The 20,472-nt window shown below is 35.7% G+C and overlaps 2 protein-coding genes across 3 annotated transcripts; both read left to right on the plus strand.

Annotated features, from left to right (window-relative positions):
• Nucleotides 1-1,015: 1,015 nt before the first annotated feature.
• On the plus strand, nt 1,016-7,002 carry LOC145623460 (uncharacterized). Its single transcript, XM_081676487.1, has 10 exons — nt 1,016-1,528; nt 2,563-2,749; nt 2,898-3,031; nt 3,128-3,240; nt 3,340-3,463; nt 4,691-4,840; nt 4,993-5,148; nt 6,030-6,109; nt 6,200-6,249; nt 6,500-7,002. The coding sequence occupies exons 1-10, from the start codon at nt 1,178-1,180 to the stop codon at nt 6,637-6,639; spliced, it is 1,485 nt and encodes a 494-aa protein (XP_081532613.1). The 5' UTR covers nt 1,016-1,177; the 3' UTR covers nt 6,640-7,002.
• Nucleotides 7,003-8,313: 1,311 nt separating this feature from the next.
• Nucleotides 8,314-15,453, plus strand: LOC145559230 (protein CROWDED NUCLEI 4-like). Of its 2 annotated transcripts, none has more exons than XM_081620679.1 (9): nt 8,314-8,702; nt 10,140-10,340; nt 10,417-10,670; nt 11,628-11,898; nt 11,996-12,079; nt 12,185-13,977; nt 14,121-14,403; nt 14,697-14,892; nt 15,018-15,453. In XM_081620679.1, exons 1-8 carry the CDS (start codon nt 8,469-8,471, stop codon nt 14,814-14,816), a joined length of 3,240 nt encoding a protein of 1,079 aa, XP_081476805.1. In that variant the 5' UTR covers nt 8,314-8,468; the 3' UTR covers nt 14,817-14,892; nt 15,018-15,453. The 2 variants fall into 2 exon arrangements, with proteins under 2 accessions (XP_081476805.1, XP_081476797.1); XM_081620671.1 differs by having other exon boundaries at nt 8,315-8,702; nt 10,131-10,340.
• The last annotated feature ends 5,019 nt before the right edge of the window (nt 15,454-20,472 follow it).

Below are 20,472 nucleotides of genomic sequence, written 5' to 3' on the forward strand. Positions count from 1 at the left end.
TACAAAAAGAAACATGTAATCATATTGACAAACTATTTTTATTTGATAACAAAGCAAATGGGATGCTATAAGCAAACTTAGCACTACATAGCCCAAAACTACAATAAAGAGTATACAAGCTATATGGTAATTGAGTGATTGGTAAGCAATTTAACTACCGTCTCACTAATAGGGACGAAATCAAGGGATGAGGTAGGCAATGGTATGATCAACTAGCTAATATGTGTTTGTAACAATGTTCGGTAGTTAGATCAACTAGCTCAATTTGCAGTTTAGCTCACTCATGTGCATGCAAGTCAATGGTATGATCTCCCCCCCACCCCCACCAAGTAAAATTTCTGGTTCCGCCATTGCTCATTACATTCACTTTTTGTCACATTATGTACTTGTTTCTCATAAATTTGGCCAATCCTTTATAATTTCAGCCAAATTTACTCTTTATTCTAAATTGCACCAAGTATCTTGTATGAAATATTAGACTGTTAAAGGTGATCAAAGTTGAGTCAAGGTTGACTTTTGCCGAAACAAATGATCGCTTGGCCGGTATTGGGTCAAACTTGGTAAGGTCGGGCAAATAAATGCATTTAATCTTAAACCTCATATTGCCTTAAAGTAAAATTTCCAAACTAGTTTTCTAGGTGGCCTGGTCTTGAGTGGCTAGTAACAAGGGAGGGGGGTCATTTCGGTCAGGGAGGGGGCATTTTCGAGGAGGAGGAGGCTAGAGGGTGTAGGATTTTGGTGGGGGAGTGGGGATGGGAATCGGGGTGGGGGAGTGGGAGGGGGAGAAGGGAATGGGGCCACTGAAAGTAGGGGTGGGCAGTTGCCAGAAGTGTAGGGAGGGTGTAGGGGTTGCCACCGACCATGGGTGTTGGGCCTCGCCGGTGGGGCAGGTTGTGGCTGGTAGGATTTTTTTTTTTTTAATTTTAATTTTTTTCAAAATTATTTGTGAATAATTAACCTAAAGAGGATTTCTCAAAAAACAACCCCAAAAGTATATTTATTTCCAATGACAAAAAAGGATTCTACCAATAACCAAGGAAGTTGCTTAACGCTTCTTTCTTTATTTAGACATTGACTTCACCCCAACTTTTTACCTTTCTATAAATAACTCCATCATCCAACCACTGTAAAAAAAAACCCCACCACCACCACACAACCCACCCCAACACCACCAAAAATGGCAACTTTCCGACAACACTTCATCCTTCTCCTCCTCCTCTGTATCATCACTTTCACTCAATCAGCTCCCCTATTCTTGGGAAAATATGCCAAAAAACCCAATAAATTATCATCATACAAATATAAAACCCAGTATTTTACTCAACAACTTGATCATTTTAGTTTCCAAAATTCTGGGAATTTTTCACAACGTTATCTAATTAATACTGATAACTGGGTTGGAGCTCAGCGTAAAGGTCCAATCTTTATGTATTGTGGTAATGAAGGTGATATTGAATGGTTTGCTTCTAATTCTGGGTTTATTTGGGAAATTGCGCCTCGTTTTGGTGCCATGCTTCTCTTCCCTGAAGTATTTTCTCTCTCCTTTGGCTTATCTATTTATGATTTTGACTATTTTGTGTAGTGATGAATTGGAATTAGTTGTTATTAATTCTTGGTTTTGAATTTGTTTTCTCAACCTAACTGTGGGGTTAAATCTGGATTTTTGTCGTTTTTGTTGGATAATGATATATGTAATAAATTGATAATAGTACTCCGTATTATTTTACCTGCATATATCATGTTCTTAATATTGAATTGTAATTCTTGATGATGAAATCAACAAAATGAAGTAGCATTACTATTTCTGGTCCATATTATTTATCCTCACTTGTAATGTTGAAGTATTACTAGTATTTGACAATTTACAGTACTGATGTAAGTTATTTCGTAGTTGTGAGACTTGAATACCAATGCAATAGTGATAATCGCTACTTTGGGAAAGTACGGAGTAGTAAAAGACACATGCTCGTTCCTTTCAAATTTAGTTGTCACATTTTTAGTTAAACATAACACTGTCAACATGATTATTGAATTTCGGATGAGGGAAACTTGTAGTTGTTATTGGAGATAAATGGTCATAAATGTTTGCAGGTAGAATGACACAAACACTTGTGACCATGTCTTGAATTATTCGTATGAGATCATACAAAACAAGAGTTAAATTGAGATTAAATATAGGCAGAACATGATTCTTTATGTCTTTGAGTTGATTTTTGTTACTGCTCTTCCTGTTGCATATCAAATTTGGATTGATTATTACTTAGTAGCTCATTGGCTTGTAACACAAATTAGATAATTCCTAATTTCCTTTTGCACATATGTGTCTTATATATTGTTGCCATGTATTATGTCAAAATGTTCAAGGAATTGGAGGTTTTGATCAAAGACTAGCTGTACTTGCTTACTTATGAGTTCGTAATTCTGTATGAACAGTCTTCCCAGGTTGAAGCAGATAATCGTATTCTTTATGATTGAAAATTGCATTAAAATATGTACTGATGTTCTTTTCTGAAGATTGATGTGATCAGTGTTAATCAATGATTGAAACTTTATATATGGCAGCATCGTTATTATGGAGAATCAATGCCTTATGGAAGCAAAGAGGAAGCATATAGAAATAGCTCTACCTTATCATATCTCACAGCAGAACAAGCAATTGCTGATTATGCTGTGTTGCTCCGGGAATTAAAGCAAAATTTGTCCGCTGAGGGTTGTCCTGTGGTATTGTTTGGTGGATCTTATGGAGGAAGTATGATGCTGGTCCCTTTCTTTTCTCTAAATTTGCATTAGTTTTCTGTGTTTTAGTTAGAATTTCAACAATTTACTTCTAGTGTCGGCCAAAACATAAAAGTTAGGCATTTATTATACTTATATTAATATATGAATGAATGTAACAGTGTTAGCTGCATGGATGAGGCTCAAGTATCCACATCTCACAGTTGGTGCTCTTGCTTCTTCAGCACCAATACTTCAATTTGAAGATATTGTGCCACCGGAGACATTTTATAACATAGTCTCCAACGATTTTAGAGTCCGTACTCTGTAGCCATTTCCTCTCTCAATATTTAGGTTATTAGGTACTTAATAGCATGAACCTTATGTTTGATGCAATTTACTCTCTCTACAGCGTGAAAGTATCAACTGTTTCAATACAATAAAGGAGTCATGGGGTGAGTTGCAATCTATGGGTGAGAATGCAGATGGCCTAAACCAGCTTACCAAAACATTCCATCTTTGTGGGTAATACAAGTTTTTTTTTTTTTGAATGTCCTTATCCACTTATAGAGATAAATTTTAGTTCTTTGCTTATTCGTGTTCTACTTATGTAATCTGAAATAGGGCACTGAAGACCAGTCAAGATCTTTCTGACTGGTTATCATCAGCCTATAGTTATCTAGCCATGGTAGATTACCCTTATCCTTCAGACTTCTTGATGCCTTTGCCTGGACATCCAATAAGAGAGGTTAGTCGGCTGCATTCTCTCTCTCTCTCTCTCTCTCTCTCTCTCTCTATCTCTATCTCTCCATTATGTAGCCCATTTTCTTCATGTCTTCAAAAGTTCAACTTATAGCTTGGGGTTTTCTTATTTTTTGTGATTATCAAAAATGCATACTGACAAAGGAATCTGTCTTTCATGTTCAAGGTAAGCTGTAATTTAATATTTCTGTTAATTTCCAACTTAATCAGTTCCATTTTTGAACCTCTAAGATTTTGCCAACCCAATGTGACAACAATTAATGTGGTCCTGAGCACCAAGTCTCTGAAGTGTTACTTGCTAATCAGTGGCTATTAGTAGTATTTTTACTTAAAATAGACACTCATTGCTTTTGATGAATAAATATGTTATATTTGAACTTTAAGAAATTTATATTTGAATGTTATATTTGAACTTTAAGAAATTTATTGACAAACTAGATAGTCCTTCACTATTTTTCTTTGGGGCAGAAAATTTTAAGCACTATAAATGCTAGCTAATTTAATGCTGGAATTTTGTGGTGTTAGTTCTGACTTTTGTTGATGGACCACTGATGTGTATAATCTATGCATGTATGCTATTACCCGTATTAGGCTAAAAGCCTTTTACTCAACCAGATAAAAGAAATTCCTTAATTTGTTTGGACTGAGGAAGATATAGGGTTCTGACAAATATTTTGGTCCTATTATGTGTGTAGTGTGGGATGTTTGCTTTGTCTTCAACTTGGTTTTAATGACTTATTAAATCCTAAATTTGTGCTTAGTTTTACATGCAAGTGCGCTTAGCAGTATTTCTACTCCGTAAGTGACTTCCATGAAATCCTTTTGATTTTGTGCTTAGTTTTACATGCAAGTGCACTTGGCAGTATTTCTACTCCGTATTTGACTTCCATGAAATCCTTTTAGTAATAACTAAGAACAAGAGCAACCATCACCTAGTATGCATCCTGCTGCTGGCATGTCTAAATGTATGAAGCCTCATTTCCTAATTGTCAATAACTCAATATAGTCAGACATCTGTTTCTGAGAGAACATTTTTCAAATTGTGAGCATAAATCTGGTAATCGCTTAGCAGTATACCTTCTCTCTTTCAATTTATATGAAGGCTTGACATGAAATTTCTATTGCTTTGTGAGCATACATCTGGTAATCGCTTATGCTTGACATGCTTGTAATAGTTGCTGCAGTAATTTACTTGTAATATTTTGCTTCTTAGGTTTGCAAAAGGATAGACAGTGCTGCTGACGGTACCAGTGTTCTAGATCGCATATTTTATGGAGTAAGTGTTTATTATAACTACACTGGGGCTGTTGACTGCTTCAAACTGGATGATGATCCTCATGGAATGAGTGGTTGGCAATGGCAGGTGCTGAATCCTCTTATATTTTGTACTTTTTATAAGAAAAATTGCAAAAGAGGGAAAATTAGTTAATGAAAAAAAAAGTTCAAACGATGTTCAATCAGGCATAATGTGCAATCAATACATATATAAATTATCAGTGTGCTTCCTGTTTGTAGGCGTGTACAGAAATGGTAATGCCAATGTCTAGCGATCCTGAAAAAAGCATGTTTCCTATATTTAGCTTCAATAAAACTTATGAAGAAGAACGCTGCATGAGATCATATGGAGTCAAGCCACGATTCAGATGGATTACTACAGAATTCGGTGGACATGTAAGATTCCTTTTGATCTCTTTATGACTGCAAAATATATAATAATTTTTTTAATGTACAAATCTTATGTCAAGAGTATTTGTTATGATTCCTTACATCTTTACGGAGGAACTGTTCATATCCCACTTCTTCAGAGATATTATATGCATATGTACCCCTTTTCAAATGCATTTCTTTATGTACTCCCTTGTAGAGGGGAAAAATGGGTGGGTGTGGACTCAACTCAAAGAAAAATATAGACAGTTTCTTAAAATGGAAATAGGGCAAGTAAATTAGGATACCACAAAATGGAACATGGGGCAATTAAAATGGAATAGAGGTAGTATTTGATCTTGTTTGCAAGATTAGATTCTGGAAAGGCTTCGGTCTGACTAGTACAAGTTAACACAAGTTATAGCATTTTAAGCTTGTTTAACACAATTTAGCATGGATAAGTTGGTTCTTTGCCATGTTAAGTTCTGTGTTCTTCTATTTATAAACAGGACTGTAAGTTAAACAACTAGCTGACTGAGCTGAGTGGACATATTTGTGAGCGCTATTACTATTTTTTATTTATGTTAACCGATAGTTTCTAGCCACCCTACCAGACAGTGTCTGATATACGTAGTATGTTTGATTGATTGGTATATTTATTACATTGTCACTAACTAACAAGTTCTGCTGCTACAAATGGCTTTCTTGGAAAACAAAATTTGTTTTTATAACTGCTTCAAGGACTTGATGGAATTGAAATGGAAATCAATACTCAATTAATTATATTTAAATTGATGTGTATTGTTGCCTTCATAGTATTTCTTGTGCTGGTGAATCATTGCTTTTATTATACGGCATGGTAGCTTCATGTGGCTGTATAAGTGATGCCTGTTATTCACATTGTGAAGGATTTTAAGACTACCTGGAAAAACAGTGGGAGTAACATAATTTTTTCAAATGGACTATTGGATCCGTGGAGTGGTGGCAGGTAAGACCATTACAGTTTACAGCAGTAATATGAACATAAGTTTCTCGACATTTTCCAATCTGATGATCATTATTCTCAACTCCCCTTCAGCGTTCTGCAAAATGTCTCAGAATCACTGATTGCCCTTGTCACAGAAGAAGGTAGCATGTTTCCTTTGTATTCTACTCGTAATCGATTACTTTCACCTTTTGAGACTTACATTGTAGATTAGTTACATTCTTATAGCTGTGTTTTGTCTAATGAATTTTCTGAGTTTCAGCAATACAGTCTAAATGAACATGATTTTTACTGATATCACCTATGTCTGCTGATGCTCAACACATAGATTTATAGTTTATCTTGGTTCTGTATAAGTAATCTTACTCTTATCATATTTAAATTGTGTATCAGGTGCACATCACCTAGATTTGCGAGCTTCAACTCCAAATGATCCTGATTGGCTGGTCCAACAAAGGACATCTGAGATTCGATTGATTAAAAGTTGGATTGATGACTACAACCAAGGGAAGGGCTCTGCTTTCAGTATGTAATTATTGTAGAATTTACGTAACATCCTGAAAAAAACTCGCACCACTTTAACACGTACCAGTCCTTTCTCTTGGCTTCTGTCACACTCGTAACATAGTACTTCGTATGATGTATTAGTAATTCATGCTTTGTAAAAAGCATTGAATACAGATTTGCCTCCAAATATACCAAGTCTTGGACATTCTAATGATTGTTAATTGATGTATCAGTATACTGTGAATGTTCTAGAGACTTAGTCAAGAATTGTTTGTGATTAGTGATAATGTCATAAATGTACAAGCTTGTTAAACAAGCATCTAATTACTTTAACATATTGACAAACGTTTTAGTAACTGAATACAAGTTTATGCTAAATGCTATATTGGAAGTGTGGTGAGCCAAGCCTTTATTTTAAACCCAAAGACTCTTCTTTAGTCTGAAGCCTGAAAGACCTGATGACCTATAGTACTACTACAATAGATTTTAACTAAATTCGTTTTGCAACTTGAATTTTGCATAAAGTGATTGTATCTATACAATGAAAGTCCCCCGAATCTAAAGATTTTTGCCCTGTTCGACAAAAGCAGTGGTAGCGGCGATAGAGTAGTTGGTAGATTTAAGAGTAGAGAGTAGCTACCGATTAATAGTGTGTATGCTTTAGCTGTCAAAAACAACGGTTGATGGTATGGATGTTCGAAAATTCTATAGTAAATGACACGTACCACTATGTACCACTAAAGCGACGTACCTAAATGTACCTTTAATAAATTTAATTAAATATGTTATTTATTTTTTGCATTTTTCAAACACAGGTTGACTTTAGCTAAGATGGTGAATTGCAAAATCACTTTGATTAGTGATTTAAGGATCAAATCTTTTTATCACCTATTTTTTTCCTGATAGTGTTTTAATTTTGTTCAAAACGTTAATCACTGGTCTATAGAGTGTATATGTCCCATACTCTCATTAGTCCCATGTATTCTTGATCATATGCATTAAGAAGGTAATAACAATGTAGAATGTCAACTAGTATCCCAACTCTAATCTCTCATCCCTCCTAAATAATAGCCTCAATTATTGAGGTTTTTAAAATGACTTATTAAGGTAATTTCTTGCTTGATTCCTTTAATTTTTTTGAATGATTCTATTTTATCTATCCTAATTTCTTTACAAAAATCACATTTTGGATCGCACCTATAAAAAATTATTTCTTACATTTTCATGCATAAATATAAAATCTAAATTTGAAAGTCTTTATGCGTATGAGCTCACAATGAGCAAATTGATTTTTTAAGATAACAAGGGAGTAAATTAAAATTCAAAATGACAAAAAATATACGGAGAGAGAAGAGAAAAATATTGCCTCAAAAAAAAAAAAAAAAAAAAGGCAAATTCCAGATCACTCTCCATAAGTGTACAACAAAGTTTCCAAAACCAGCTTAATTAAATTCACAATACCTGGACATAAAATAATCCTTTCTAATAATTAATTAATTACACCATATAATTCAAGTCAACACTTTTTAATTACCCACTAAACCCTCCACTAATCCCATTCAAATCATTTCAAAAATCAAATTATCCAACCACTAAACATGTTTACATGTTCCAAAAGGCGGGGTTAAATAAAAATCAAAAACACCCTCCCCTAATACGACGCCGTTTTCCCCTCTACCCTAAAACTAAACCCAAGAAAAAGCAAAACCATTCTCTCTCTCTCTCCTCCCTGTTCAAAATCATCATCATCTTCTTCAATAAAGTAAAGAAAAACACTCAGGAGAGAGAAACTTCTAGAGAGAGAAACTCAAGTAGTATAGTAGAAGGAATCTTTTCTAGGGTTTGGAATTTTTCAATGGCGAGTCCCCGGATTCCGGCGACTCCTTCGCCGGTCAATTTGAGGGCGATTACTATTACGCCGGGATCAAGGATTCTAGATGTTTCTTCTCCGGCGACTAATGGCCGGAATTCTGCTTTTTCCGATGAAGGGATCTGGAAGCGTCTTCGAGATTCTGGGTTTGATGAAGATTCTATTCGTCGTCGTGATAAAGCTGCTCTTATCGCTTATATAGCCAAACTTGAAGCTGAGGTTTGCCACTTTTTTTTTATATAATTAATTTTATGTTATTAATATTTTGTCGGTCCAATTTATTAATTTTTTGCTAAGTGCTAGTGTTAGTATTTGAATGTGCTTTAATTCTGACATTTTTTTCTTTTTTTTTGGTTTTTTTTTTTTTTGTAATTTTTGGATCTGGGTTATGTTATGTGTTATCAAATGTTTGGTAGGAAGTTCTGATTTTTAATTTAATTATTTACTCGTATTAATTGGTTGAGTAAATTTTGGTATGAGAATCTTGTTACTTGGGTTGCATGCCAACTTTATCAAATTGGACATTTTGAATATTTGTGTTTCATAGAACTTTAATGTGTTATCGAGTCCAATTTTCTTCCTCTAGATTATTTCTGGGTTGGTGAGTTTTTGCAAGGTTTATGTTCCGGGTTATGTAGTTATTGTTGAGTGTATGTCGAATAACGAGTTTTCGAGGTAGTACCAACCGAGCCATCCCATTCTTTTAAATTACTTACTCCGTCCCTAAATGATAGGTTGCATTGATTGAAAGCCATTTTTATGAAATTTATAGGAATTTCATAATTATCCGTCTTTTTGGGTGTCTTTACCTTGCCACAAGTTAAACTTAACAAACTATCTAATATTAGAAAGTTGATTTTTAATTTGTAACTATCTAAATGAAAATTGTGGTCTATTACTTCATTACTTGTTGGGAGGGAATATTTTAATTGAAAAACAATTAAGAAAATTAGATATTACTAATTTTCAATGAAGTAATTTGTTAAAAGATTTGACTAGTTAGTAGTTATGCAGCGATATTTGTTAAATACCAATAGTATGAATGAAGATAAATTTGGAGAATGTGTTTAGAAGGGAATTTTAGGACAGTAACTATGTTTTATTGGCTCGTATTCTTTTTCTTGAGAATTTGAATTTGTTACACTTGAGTTATTGAGAGGAAACCTAGCGAGATAGACCAGGAGAGAGTAGTTATCCGGCCCATATATCATGAAGCGTAGGCAACATGATCGACTGTTAACTCCAATGATCCAATCTATGATGTTATGAGTTGGAATTGAAAACGCTATAATTTCAATGTGCTAATTTTTTACCATTGTACCTATTGAGAGAAATCATAATTTACACTGTGATGCCAAGTTAAAGGCTTAATCCAATATAGAGTGAATAGCTTGACGAAGAAATTCCTCCTGTTCATTGAAGACTAGAACCATATCTGTGATAAAGGATTGAAAGAGAAATCAATTTAATTAGAGCTTCAAATTAGTAAAGTTGATAAACTGGTGACGCTGATCAGAGGAATATAGGGCATGGTTAGAAGATGACAGCTACATAAGGAACAGGAAACTTATGTGGCTGGTGGCATTCTGTTAAATTTCTATTTTATTTTATATGTTTAGAAGGCCTGATATGAGCAACTCCATTTAGGTTTATGAGCTTCAACACAACATGGGCCTTCTTATTTTGGAAAAGAAGGATTATGCTTCTAAGCATGACGAAGTTAGATTATCTGCGGATTCAGCTGAAGTAAATCATATGCGCAATCAAGCTGCATTATCATCGGCTTTAGCTGAAGCAAAGAGGCGAGAAGATAACCTCAAGAAGGCCTTGGGAGTGGAAAAGGAATGCGTGGCAAATGTAAGTTTGTCACTTCTATTGTTTTCCTGTATATACTAATTCATATGCTAAAAAGGCTCTATCATCCTCCCTGCAGATTGAAAAAGCCTTGCATGAAATGCGCACTGAATGTGCTGAAGTGAAGGTTGCAGCAGAGAGTAAAATTGCTGAAGCTCACAGTATGTTTGAAGATGCTCAGAAAAAGTATGCTGAGGCTGAGGCAAAGCTACACTCTGCTGAATCTTTGCGAGATGAAGCAAGGCGTAGTGAACGAGCTGCAGGAAGAAAACTTCAGGAGGTTGAATCTCGTGAAGATGATCTTCGCCGTAGAATGGCAGCTTTTAAATCTGAGTAAGGCCTTTTGTTTTATAAAAAATTTATTACCATTTTGCCTATAAGTATTACTACACAAATTTACCGTCTTCCCTAAATTCATTTTGGTTCCGCAATATGAATTACTGTAGGCTATTATTTGGAAAAGAAAGTCGTTCAACTTGAAGTTATGTTTGATAGTATACCTAGTTCTGTATGTGAGGATCTGTCCCAAAGTCCGTGCTTTTTCTGAATGAAAATATTCTGCCATCACTATACCTCCTATCATGATCATCATAATAAAATGTGTTACTTAAAGTCTTGTATCCTAGATTCCTAATTATTTTTTAGTTACTCAAAACTAGTGGAGTTTACCTTTAGGAAAATCCAGCGATATTATCTACCTTCTTCATTTTTACTTAATTGTCCTGGTTTCAAATTTAGTATTAAATCAGGTTGGCTGCATTTATGGTTCGTTTATATTCTGTACATTAATGCACAATTCAACTACTATTTTGTTGCTACTTGCAACAGATGTTAATATAGAGAGAATACTAAAATAGTAACATTAAATGTAAAACTGTTAAGAAAAGTATATTGTTGGTTCTTGTTTTATGCTAAGTAGGCCTTGAGGTTCAGACCTTTTTTTCGTGCAAGTATATATATTTAGATTTTTTTTTTTTTTGTTGGTTTATGAACTGCCTTAAAGGAGCTCCTCTTTTTAAAGGGTGTTCATGATCTTGTCTGCTTTACCTTTTTTTTTTTGAGAGTGTGGCTTGTGTAGGTTTGGGATATACGCTTTTTCCCATACTTTGCCAGCCTTGCCTCTAAACTTTGTTTAGGAAAAAATAAAAAAGTGTATTATGCTTAAAGTTTACCTGCAATGTACTTCGTATGTACGAGTTAGCTCTTATTCATATCTATAGGGAGTAGCTCATCTTTTGAGCTGTCTTTTGTGGAGAAGCAACTGAAAGTTCTGTCATATTTCTATGCTAGTTGTGATGCCAAGGAGAAAGAAATTATGCATGAAAGGCAATCACTGGTGGAGAGGCAGAAAGTTTTAAGTGAATCACAGAATAAGCTGCTTGATGGTCAAGCTTTGCTAAATCAGAGGGAAGCTGATATCCTTGGTAGGTCCCAAGCACTGAGAAGGACTGAGAAAGAGCTGGAGGATCAGAAAGAGAATATTGCTGCCGAATGGAAGAAATTAATGGAGCAAAAGTCCAGTTTGGAGCTAAATGCAGCTTCCCTTTCTGAACGAGAGAAGGTCATTGCATTTTTTTGACTGTTTGCCTTATGGTTAATTATACTTGTATTATTGATTTAGTGGGCTATATGTTATTCATAGTTTTCTGTGCTTGCAGGCTGTCATTGAAAAGGAGGTATTATTAAACAAGAAAGAGCAAGATATGCTTCTTTCACTAGAAAACCTTGCAAGCAAGGAACAGGTAATTTGCTATCTTCCTATTGGTTTTGCTGTTGTTGAGATTAGTATGTAAAATTCAACGGTGAGATGCATTTCATCTGATGAGGTTGGTATTTGTATCATGCAGATTGAAGTCCAAAAACTCATTGCTAAACAGGAGATTGATTTGAGACAAAGAAAGGAGGAATTTGAAGCAGAGTTGGTGGTGAAACAGAAACTGGCTGAAGAAGATATTGAGACAAAAGGGAGGGCCTGGGAGTTGCGTGAGTTGGATCTTAAGCAGCGGGAGGATATTATTTTAGAGAAGGAGCAAGATTTGGAGGTGCAAGCAAGGGTGATAGCTGATAAGGGTAAAGATTTAACGGAGAAGATAAGAGTTCTGGAAGAGAAGGAGAGTATTCTTCACAACTCTGTGAATGAGGTTGAGATAATGAAAAATTCTTTACTAAAAGAGAGGGAAGAGATTGATAATGCAAAGATTGACCTTGAGAAGTCTCTGCTTGATTTAGAAGAGAAGAAAAATCATATAGCGGATGCGGAAAAAAGGTTGGATCTCATGAAGAGTGAATCAAGTGAGCTTCTCATTTTAGAAACAAAACTGAAAGAGGAGATCGATTCAATCAGAGCTCAGAATCTGCAACTTGAGGCTGAAGCTGAGAGATTGAAGGTCGAGAAGGCAAAATTCGAGACGGAGTGGGAGGTTATTGATGAAAAGAGGGAGGAACTGCGAAGGGAAGAAGAACGCATAGCTGGGGAGAGACTGGTGATTTCCAAGTTTCTCAAAGATGAACGTGATAGCCTAAATTTGGAGAAAGAGGCTTTGCGTGAGCAATACAAACGGGATCTAGAATCACTTTCTCTCGATCGAGAAGCATTCCGGTGCGAGAGTCAGCGAGAACGTTCTGAGTGGTTCACCAAATTTCAGCAAGAACGTGCAGATTTCTTGCTGGAGGTTGAATGTCAGAAGAGAGAGTTGGAGGATTGTATCAATAAAAGGCGTGGAGATATTGAAAGCTACTTAAAAGAGAAGGAGAGTGCCTTTGAAGAAGAGAAAAAGAGAGAGCTTCAGTATATTAGGTCTTTGAAGGAAGATCTGATTATGGAACAAGAACGTGTTGCTTTAGCGTTGAAGAAGCTTGAAGCTGAGAAGTTAGAAATCAAATTGGACCGCGAGCAGAGAGACAAGGCTTGGGTAGAGATACAGAGTCTGATTGAAGAGCTTCAGATGCAACGACTTAAACTAAAGGAGCAGAGGGAATTGCTGCATGCAGATAGGGAAGAGATATCTTCTCAGATGGAACAACTTAAGAAACTAGAGGATGTGAAAGTCGATAGTGATAGACTTGTAGTGTCTCCCAGAAAGCAAATCTGTACAGAGTCAACCCCTGAAGTACGTTTACGCGTTCCTTCTATGGAACCAAATCAGAAAGTCACAGCTGTGGAAGATGGGCTAGATACTGGGGGTGATTCACCACCTAGCTCTACTGTTTCCTGGTTGAAAAAATGTGCTACGTTGATATTCAAACCTTCACCTGACCATGTTCCATTGAAGCACAGGGAATCATCTTTGAACATGGAGTGTGAGGAAAGAAACTCAGGAATTTCGGCAAAAGAATTAATGAGCACTGATGACAAATCACAACAGGGAGTGCCTACAGAAAGTGCAGACCAGACTCCTCGAACTGCTTCAGAAGAGCCAAAAGTGATTCATGAAGTTCCTTCTGTGGATGAAGGTTTAACAGATCTGGAAGCAACAAAAGATGTGCATGAAAGCTCTGTCCCTCCTGCAGCAAGTGCTGGGCGAAAAAGAAGAGTTGATGACTTTGTTCCTGGAAATGATGCTGTGCTTTTGAATGATGCGAAAGCTAATAAGAAGAGGCGGCAGCATCTCTCTGATGCTCCTGACAGTAATCCTCATTGGTATATGCTCTTTGCCATTTTAGCTACTTTCCCTTTAAAGGAACAGAAATTTTCTTGTAAAACCTACTTTATTTTATAGATTTTGTGTGTTAAATGATAGTTAGATGCTGATTATGTTATAAAATTTTGCCTTCTATGTATAGCATGGAATTCAAGCAACCGAGTGCTGTTAATGATCAATTCATCATCAGTTCGTCGACACAATATACAAGTAAAGAGAATGAAGTTGATGAAGGTGAAGAAAATTCTGAAGTCTCCCCAGAAATGACTGAATCTGGCAAATCTTATCATCACGCCAAGCAAATTGACTGTGATAAATCTGTACTGGTAGAGAATGAAGCATTCAGGTGTGTCATTCAGAAGCAAACTGTGGTACAGGAAGTCCTTATAATGGAGGATATTGGAGAGGCAAAGCAGGTTCATGAGGTAACTTAAGTTTAATTTGTGCTCATCATTCATTACTTTAGCAGATAATTGCCTTTTGTGTTCAAGAAATTCACTGCGTATTTGACTTTGGCATCTATTTGTAGCAGGTTTGAGACATTTGTCTGTATAAAAAAAGCAATGCAATGCCTTCTATTTTCTGTTTCTAGTTGTATTTCTTTAGTGTGGACATTTTTACCTTGCTTTTTGCTACATTGCTTTGTGCCTATTGAAAAGTAAAACAGAGGAAAAAAGTTACTAATTGCTTGATGGCTTTGGTGCCCTTTGTCATGCAGGAGGAAGATGCTACTGAGATAACAAAGCTTGAGAAGGAGGATCCTTCAAACGCCAAATTAGATAGTTCAGAAATTGTGCCGGAGAGAAGAACACGGTCAAAGTCCAAGCAGAAATCATGAACAGTTGGTTCTATCAACTGCTCCTGTGGTTATGCTCAAGTCTTCTGTGTTCTGGATGGTGGCATTTACATGCACAGTATGTGTCTTTTCTTTTCTGGTTCAAATAACTATTCCCTTTGTGTTTACATGCATTTACAAGGTATGATTTTACTCATATGTTATATATCTAATTATCTATTAAATTACAATTTTCGTTGACAGGTTTTAATTTGGAGCATGCTCAATCTAAGGGGTTGGGTGAGCTCTTTTGACCTAGGTCTGCAGTAATCTCGCTTGTGAGTTGACATATACATGTAAATGACTTAGATAATAGTGTGATTCAGGGTGTATTTAGTAGATTCGTGATATGATGTCTCAAATAGAGTGTTGGGACTTGTGTTACCATATGATTGGCAGGGTTGTTCAACCAATCGATTGTCAGAGCGTTTGTGCTGTGTAGTGGTGTGTATCAGGGAGCTTTTTTTTGCTGCCCTGCGGCTATGTTAGCTTCGGAGTATATTATTGGTTTTGGAAAGGTTCATAACTAACGGATCATTTTTACTGAATGGTAATTTCAATCAAAATCTTGAGATTTTATGACATCTTCAATTCTTTGATGTCATTGGTTCATTTTAGTGTAGATATCATAAATTTTCACTCTAGCTTACATTTTCCTTCCTGTATTTTGTTATCTATTTTTGGCTTTCTTTCGTTTCTATTTTTTAAGACGATTGACAGTTGCTGTATCACTACAAGTCTACAACCGTATACTGTCTGAGAAGCTCAAAAGTAAAACCAGAGTTGCTATTTGGAACACTTGCCTAGTACAAAGCTACTACGTGCAGTGGCAAAGAAAATAAATGTCAAGACCAAATATTTTCTGTGTAATTGATTGGATAGATTTGTCAATGCCAGCTCGTATGGAAGGTAGGAATTCAGAAAGGAATAGGAGAGGAGGAGAGGGGGTGCTTATGATGCAAGTTAAGTTCACGTTTGGGTAATTTGACTCAACCTGCTAATGTTTTGAGTCCGAGTTGATTCCCGTTTATAGGGTTGAGTTTTGACTGAGTTGATCTCAGTCAAGTTTTGATAGAGTAAATCTTGAGTAACCTGCAATTTATCCCATCTGTTTTTTTTTTTTTTTTTTTTTTTTTTTGTTGGTGGTGAGGAAAGGGCTCACTAGGATAGAATCTCTTTTAGGTTTTTTCGGCCCGGGTTATAACACTTTGGAAGTGGGGAAAAGGCTAAGAGAATTCCCACCTCAAAGTGCCTCTTGTGGGTTAGATCCCACAACCTCATGGTGAGATACAAACATTGCTACTAGAAATTGGGGTTCGAATCAGACTATTAAATAAGGTTAAATTACACATAATTTTTCTCACTAGTTTTCTTGTCTCAAAGTACATCTAAATTTATGCTTTCTCTGGGCACTACTCTGTATTTATGTAAGTTATTTGTCACTTCTTTTTGTTTTGTTAGATTTGTTTAAGTTAATTAATTGAAAATTTGCAAATTTAATCATTTTTAAAAAAATCGCAAATTGCAGTCCAAAAGTTGTTATAAATTGTAAATTGCAATCTAATTCAAAATTTTCATCGGTTTGCGTGTTGATAAATGTTCGATTAAGGTTTTAGCGGCCGTTTTAACTCTTAAGGGTCCAAATCAAGTTCGTAATGGGCAAAAAATTAACGTAAATGTCTTGTATTTACAGCAAAAAAATAACTGCCCACAAATCGATACATTTTTGTTTCGCAAATCGAGGCACTAACTTTTTTTTTTTTTTTTTTTTTTTTTGCAAAACGAGGCATTTACGTTTTTTTTTTTTACTAAAATCATAGTAAAATGGCCCCTAAAACCTTAACTGGATATTTTTCGACATGTAAACCGATGAAAAAATTGAATTGAACTGCAATTTACAATTTATAAGATTTTATGGGTTGTAATTTACAATTTTTTTAAATGAATGTTATTTATAAAATACAAACTTTAAATGGCTACGATTGGCAAATTTTCCTTAATTAACTAAGAAAAGTTATAAAATCAAAGTTTTTTTTTTTCCTCACTCACTCTTTATACAAACTTGCAACTCGCTTGCTCTTAGAGCTGTCAATTCGGGTAAACGGGTCAGGTTTGGGTCAGGTAAGAGTGAGTCGGGTCAGCTCGGGTCGGGTCAATTCAGATTAATTCCATAACCTATCCAGGTCAGGTTTGGGTTGGGTCATGCTTCTTATCGGGTTTGGGTCGGGTATAGGTCGGGTGAACAATAGGTCAGGTCATATTCGGGTTCAACTAACTATAAATAGATAATTATCATTTTTATCAAGCTAACTATTTCCTTTGACTATAATATATATGACAATATACTAGAGAACTATAGTCTATAATTTAGAAAGATAATTATCTCCTTTTACCATACAACAAATATATACTATATTTAACTCTTAAATTTGAGGATGATGCTCCTTTCTTTTGCTGGCCTGGACCGACTTGGTCTCCGTAGACAATATGCTTTGATCAACAATAATAAGGTGGTCTAAATTGCATTTAAGGTGATTTGAAATCGGGTCGGGAATAATTTGGGTTGAATTTAGGTCGGGTCAATAACAAGTCGTGTTAATTTCGAGTCGAGTTAGTAACAGATCGGGTTGAATTTTTGGGTCGGTAAGTAATAGGTCTAGTAAAATTCGGGTCAGGTCAATAACAAGTTGGGTTTAACTTGGGTCAGGTCAATAACAAGTCGGGTTGATTTCGGGTCGGGTTTGTAACAGGTTGGGTTAATTTCAGGTCGGGTTAGGAACGGGTCAGGTTGAATTCAGGTCAGGTTAGTAACACGTCGGGATTAATTCGGGTTTTGACGGGTTAAAACAGGTTTAGTTCAATTTCGGTTCAAGTCAGGTTCGGTGCAAGTTAATTAAATTGGTCGTTGTAAACCGGTAAATCAGTGCAAGTTGTAAACCGGTAAATTGGCCGTTTGAAGACAAATTGGATGGTTCCACCCACCAAATTGGATTCCCGGAGCATATTAGGTACGATGATAAACATTTCGGCAATTTTTATTCTAGGGGAAAATAATTCAAAAATTGAAGGCTTATTCACCTTTTTGAGAAATTTTGGAGTCTTCGAGGCCCATTGTCTAAAAGACTTGAAATTAAAGGGAATAAATATCAGAGTCATATTATGTCGTTTGGAACCATATGTAATCTTTATTTGTTGTCATAAATGTTCGTGGTGGGCTTGAGTTAATGAAATCGGTGCAAGTTGTAAATCGGTAAATTGGCCGTTTAAAGGCAAATTGGATGGTTCTACCCATCAAATTGGACTCCCAGAGGGTATTTAGGACCATAGTAAACATTTCGGCAATTTTTATATCCGTGCAAAAAAAAAGTCAAAAAAATTCCAAAATTGAAGGCTTATATCCACGCTTTTTGAGAAATTTTGGAGGTTTCGGAATCCGGTGTCGAAAAGCCTTGAGATTTTAGAAAATAAATCTCAGAGTCATATAATGTCATTTGGAACCATATATGATCATTATATGTTGTCATAAATGTTCGTGGTAGGCTTGACTGCTTGAGTTAATGAAATCGTTGCAAGTTGTAAATCGGTAAATTGGTCGTTTAAAGGCAAATTTGATGGTTCCACCCACCCAATTGGACTCCCGGAAGGTATTAGGGACTAAGGTAAAATTTCGGCAATTTTTATTTTTCAGGCGAAAAAAAGTTAAAAAATTCCAAAATTGAAGTCTAATTTTCACGCTTTTTTAGAAATTTTGGAGGTTTCGGGGCCCGATGTCGAAAAGTTTAGAAATTTTAGGGATTACGTTTCGGGGTCATATAATGTCGCTTGGAACCATATTTGATCATTATTTGTTGTCATAAATGTTCATTGTAGCAAGATATGAAATCGATGTAAGTTGTAAACCGGTAACTCGATTGTTTAAAGGCAAATTGGATGGTTACACCTAGCCAGGTGGATTCCCAGAGGGTATTAGGGACCATTGTAAACATTATAGCAATTTTTAAATCCGGGCGAAAAAAAGTCAAAAAATTCCAAAATTGAAGTCTAATATCCACGCATTTTTGCGAAATTTTGGAGATTTCGGGCCCGGTGTCGAAAGTCTTGAAATTCTAGAGGATAAATCTCTGGGTCATATAATATCGTTTGGAACCATATATGATCATTATATGTTGTCATAAATGTTCGTGGTAGGCTTGAGTTAATGAAATCAGTGCAAGTTGTAAATCGGTAAATTAGTTGTTTAAAGGCAAATTGGATGGTTCCACCCACCTAATTGGACTCCCGGAGGGTATTAGGGTCCATGGTTAACATTTCGACAATTTTTATTTTCGGGCGAAAAAAAGTTAAAAAAATCCAAACTTGAAGTCTAATATCTACGCTTTTTGAGAAGTTTTGGGGATTTCAGGGCCCGATGTTTCTCTTGAAATTTTAGGAAATACATCTCGGGGTCATATAATGTCATTTGGAACCATATATGATCATTATTTATTGTCATAAGTGTTTTTGGTAGGCTTGAGTTAATGAAATCGGTGCAAGTTGTAAATATGTAAATTGGCCGTTTAAAGGCAAATTGGATGGTTCCACCTATCCAATTGGACTCCCGGGGGGGGGGGGGGGGGGTATTAGGGTATATGGTTAACATTTCAGGAATTTTAAATTACAGGCGAAAAAAAAAGTGAAAAAATTCCAAAATTAAATACACGCATTTTGCGAAATTTTGGTGGTTTCGGAACCCGGTGTCGAAAAGTCTTAAAGTTCTATGGGATATATCTTGGGGTTATATAATGCCGTTTGGAACCATTTTTAATCATTATATGTTGTCATAAATTTTCATGGTAGGCTTGAGTTAATGAAATCAGTGCAGGTTGTAAACCGGTAAATAACCGTTTAAAGGCAAATTGGATAGTTCAACCCACCCAATTATACTCCCGGAGGATATTAGGGACCATAGTAAAAATTTCGGCAATTTTTATTTCCGAGCGAAAATAAGTCAAAAAATTCCAAAATTAAAGGCTAATTAACCACGTTTTTTGAGAAATTTTGGAGGTTTCAGGGCCCAGTGTCGAAAAAGCCTAGAGATTTTAAGAGATACATTTTAGGGTCATATAATGCCGTTTGGAATCATATTAATCATTATATGTTATCATAAATGTTCGTGGTAGGCTTGAGTTAATGAAATCGGTGCAGGTTGTAAACCGGTAAATTGGCCTTTTAAAGGCAAATTGGATGGTACCACCCACCCAATTGGACTCTAAGAGGGTATTAGAGACCATGATAAACATTTAGGTAATTTTTATTTGCGGGCGAAAAAAAGTCAAAAAATTCAAAAATTGAAAGCTAATATCCACCTTTTTGAGAAATTTTGGAGTTTTCGGGATCCGTGTCTAAAAGTCTCGAAATCCTAGGGAATACATCTCAGGGTCATATAATGTCGTTTGGAACCATATGTGATCATTATTTTTGTCATAAATGTTCGTAGTAGGCTTGAGTTAATGAAATCGGTGCAAGTTGTAAACCGGTAAATTGGTCGTTTAAAGGCAAATTGAATGGTTTCACCCACCCAATTGGACTCCTGGAGGGTATTAGGGATTAGGGTACATTTCGGCAATTTTTATTTCCAAGCGAAAAAAAGTCAAAAAATTCCAAAATTGAAGGCTAATTC

The sequence above is a fragment of the Chenopodium album genome, chromosome 1 (genome assembly GCF_948465745.1).
Source record: "Chenopodium album chromosome 1, dcCheAlbu1.1, whole genome shotgun sequence".
Classification (NCBI taxonomy): Eukaryota; Viridiplantae; Streptophyta; class Magnoliopsida; order Caryophyllales; family Amaranthaceae; genus Chenopodium; species Chenopodium album.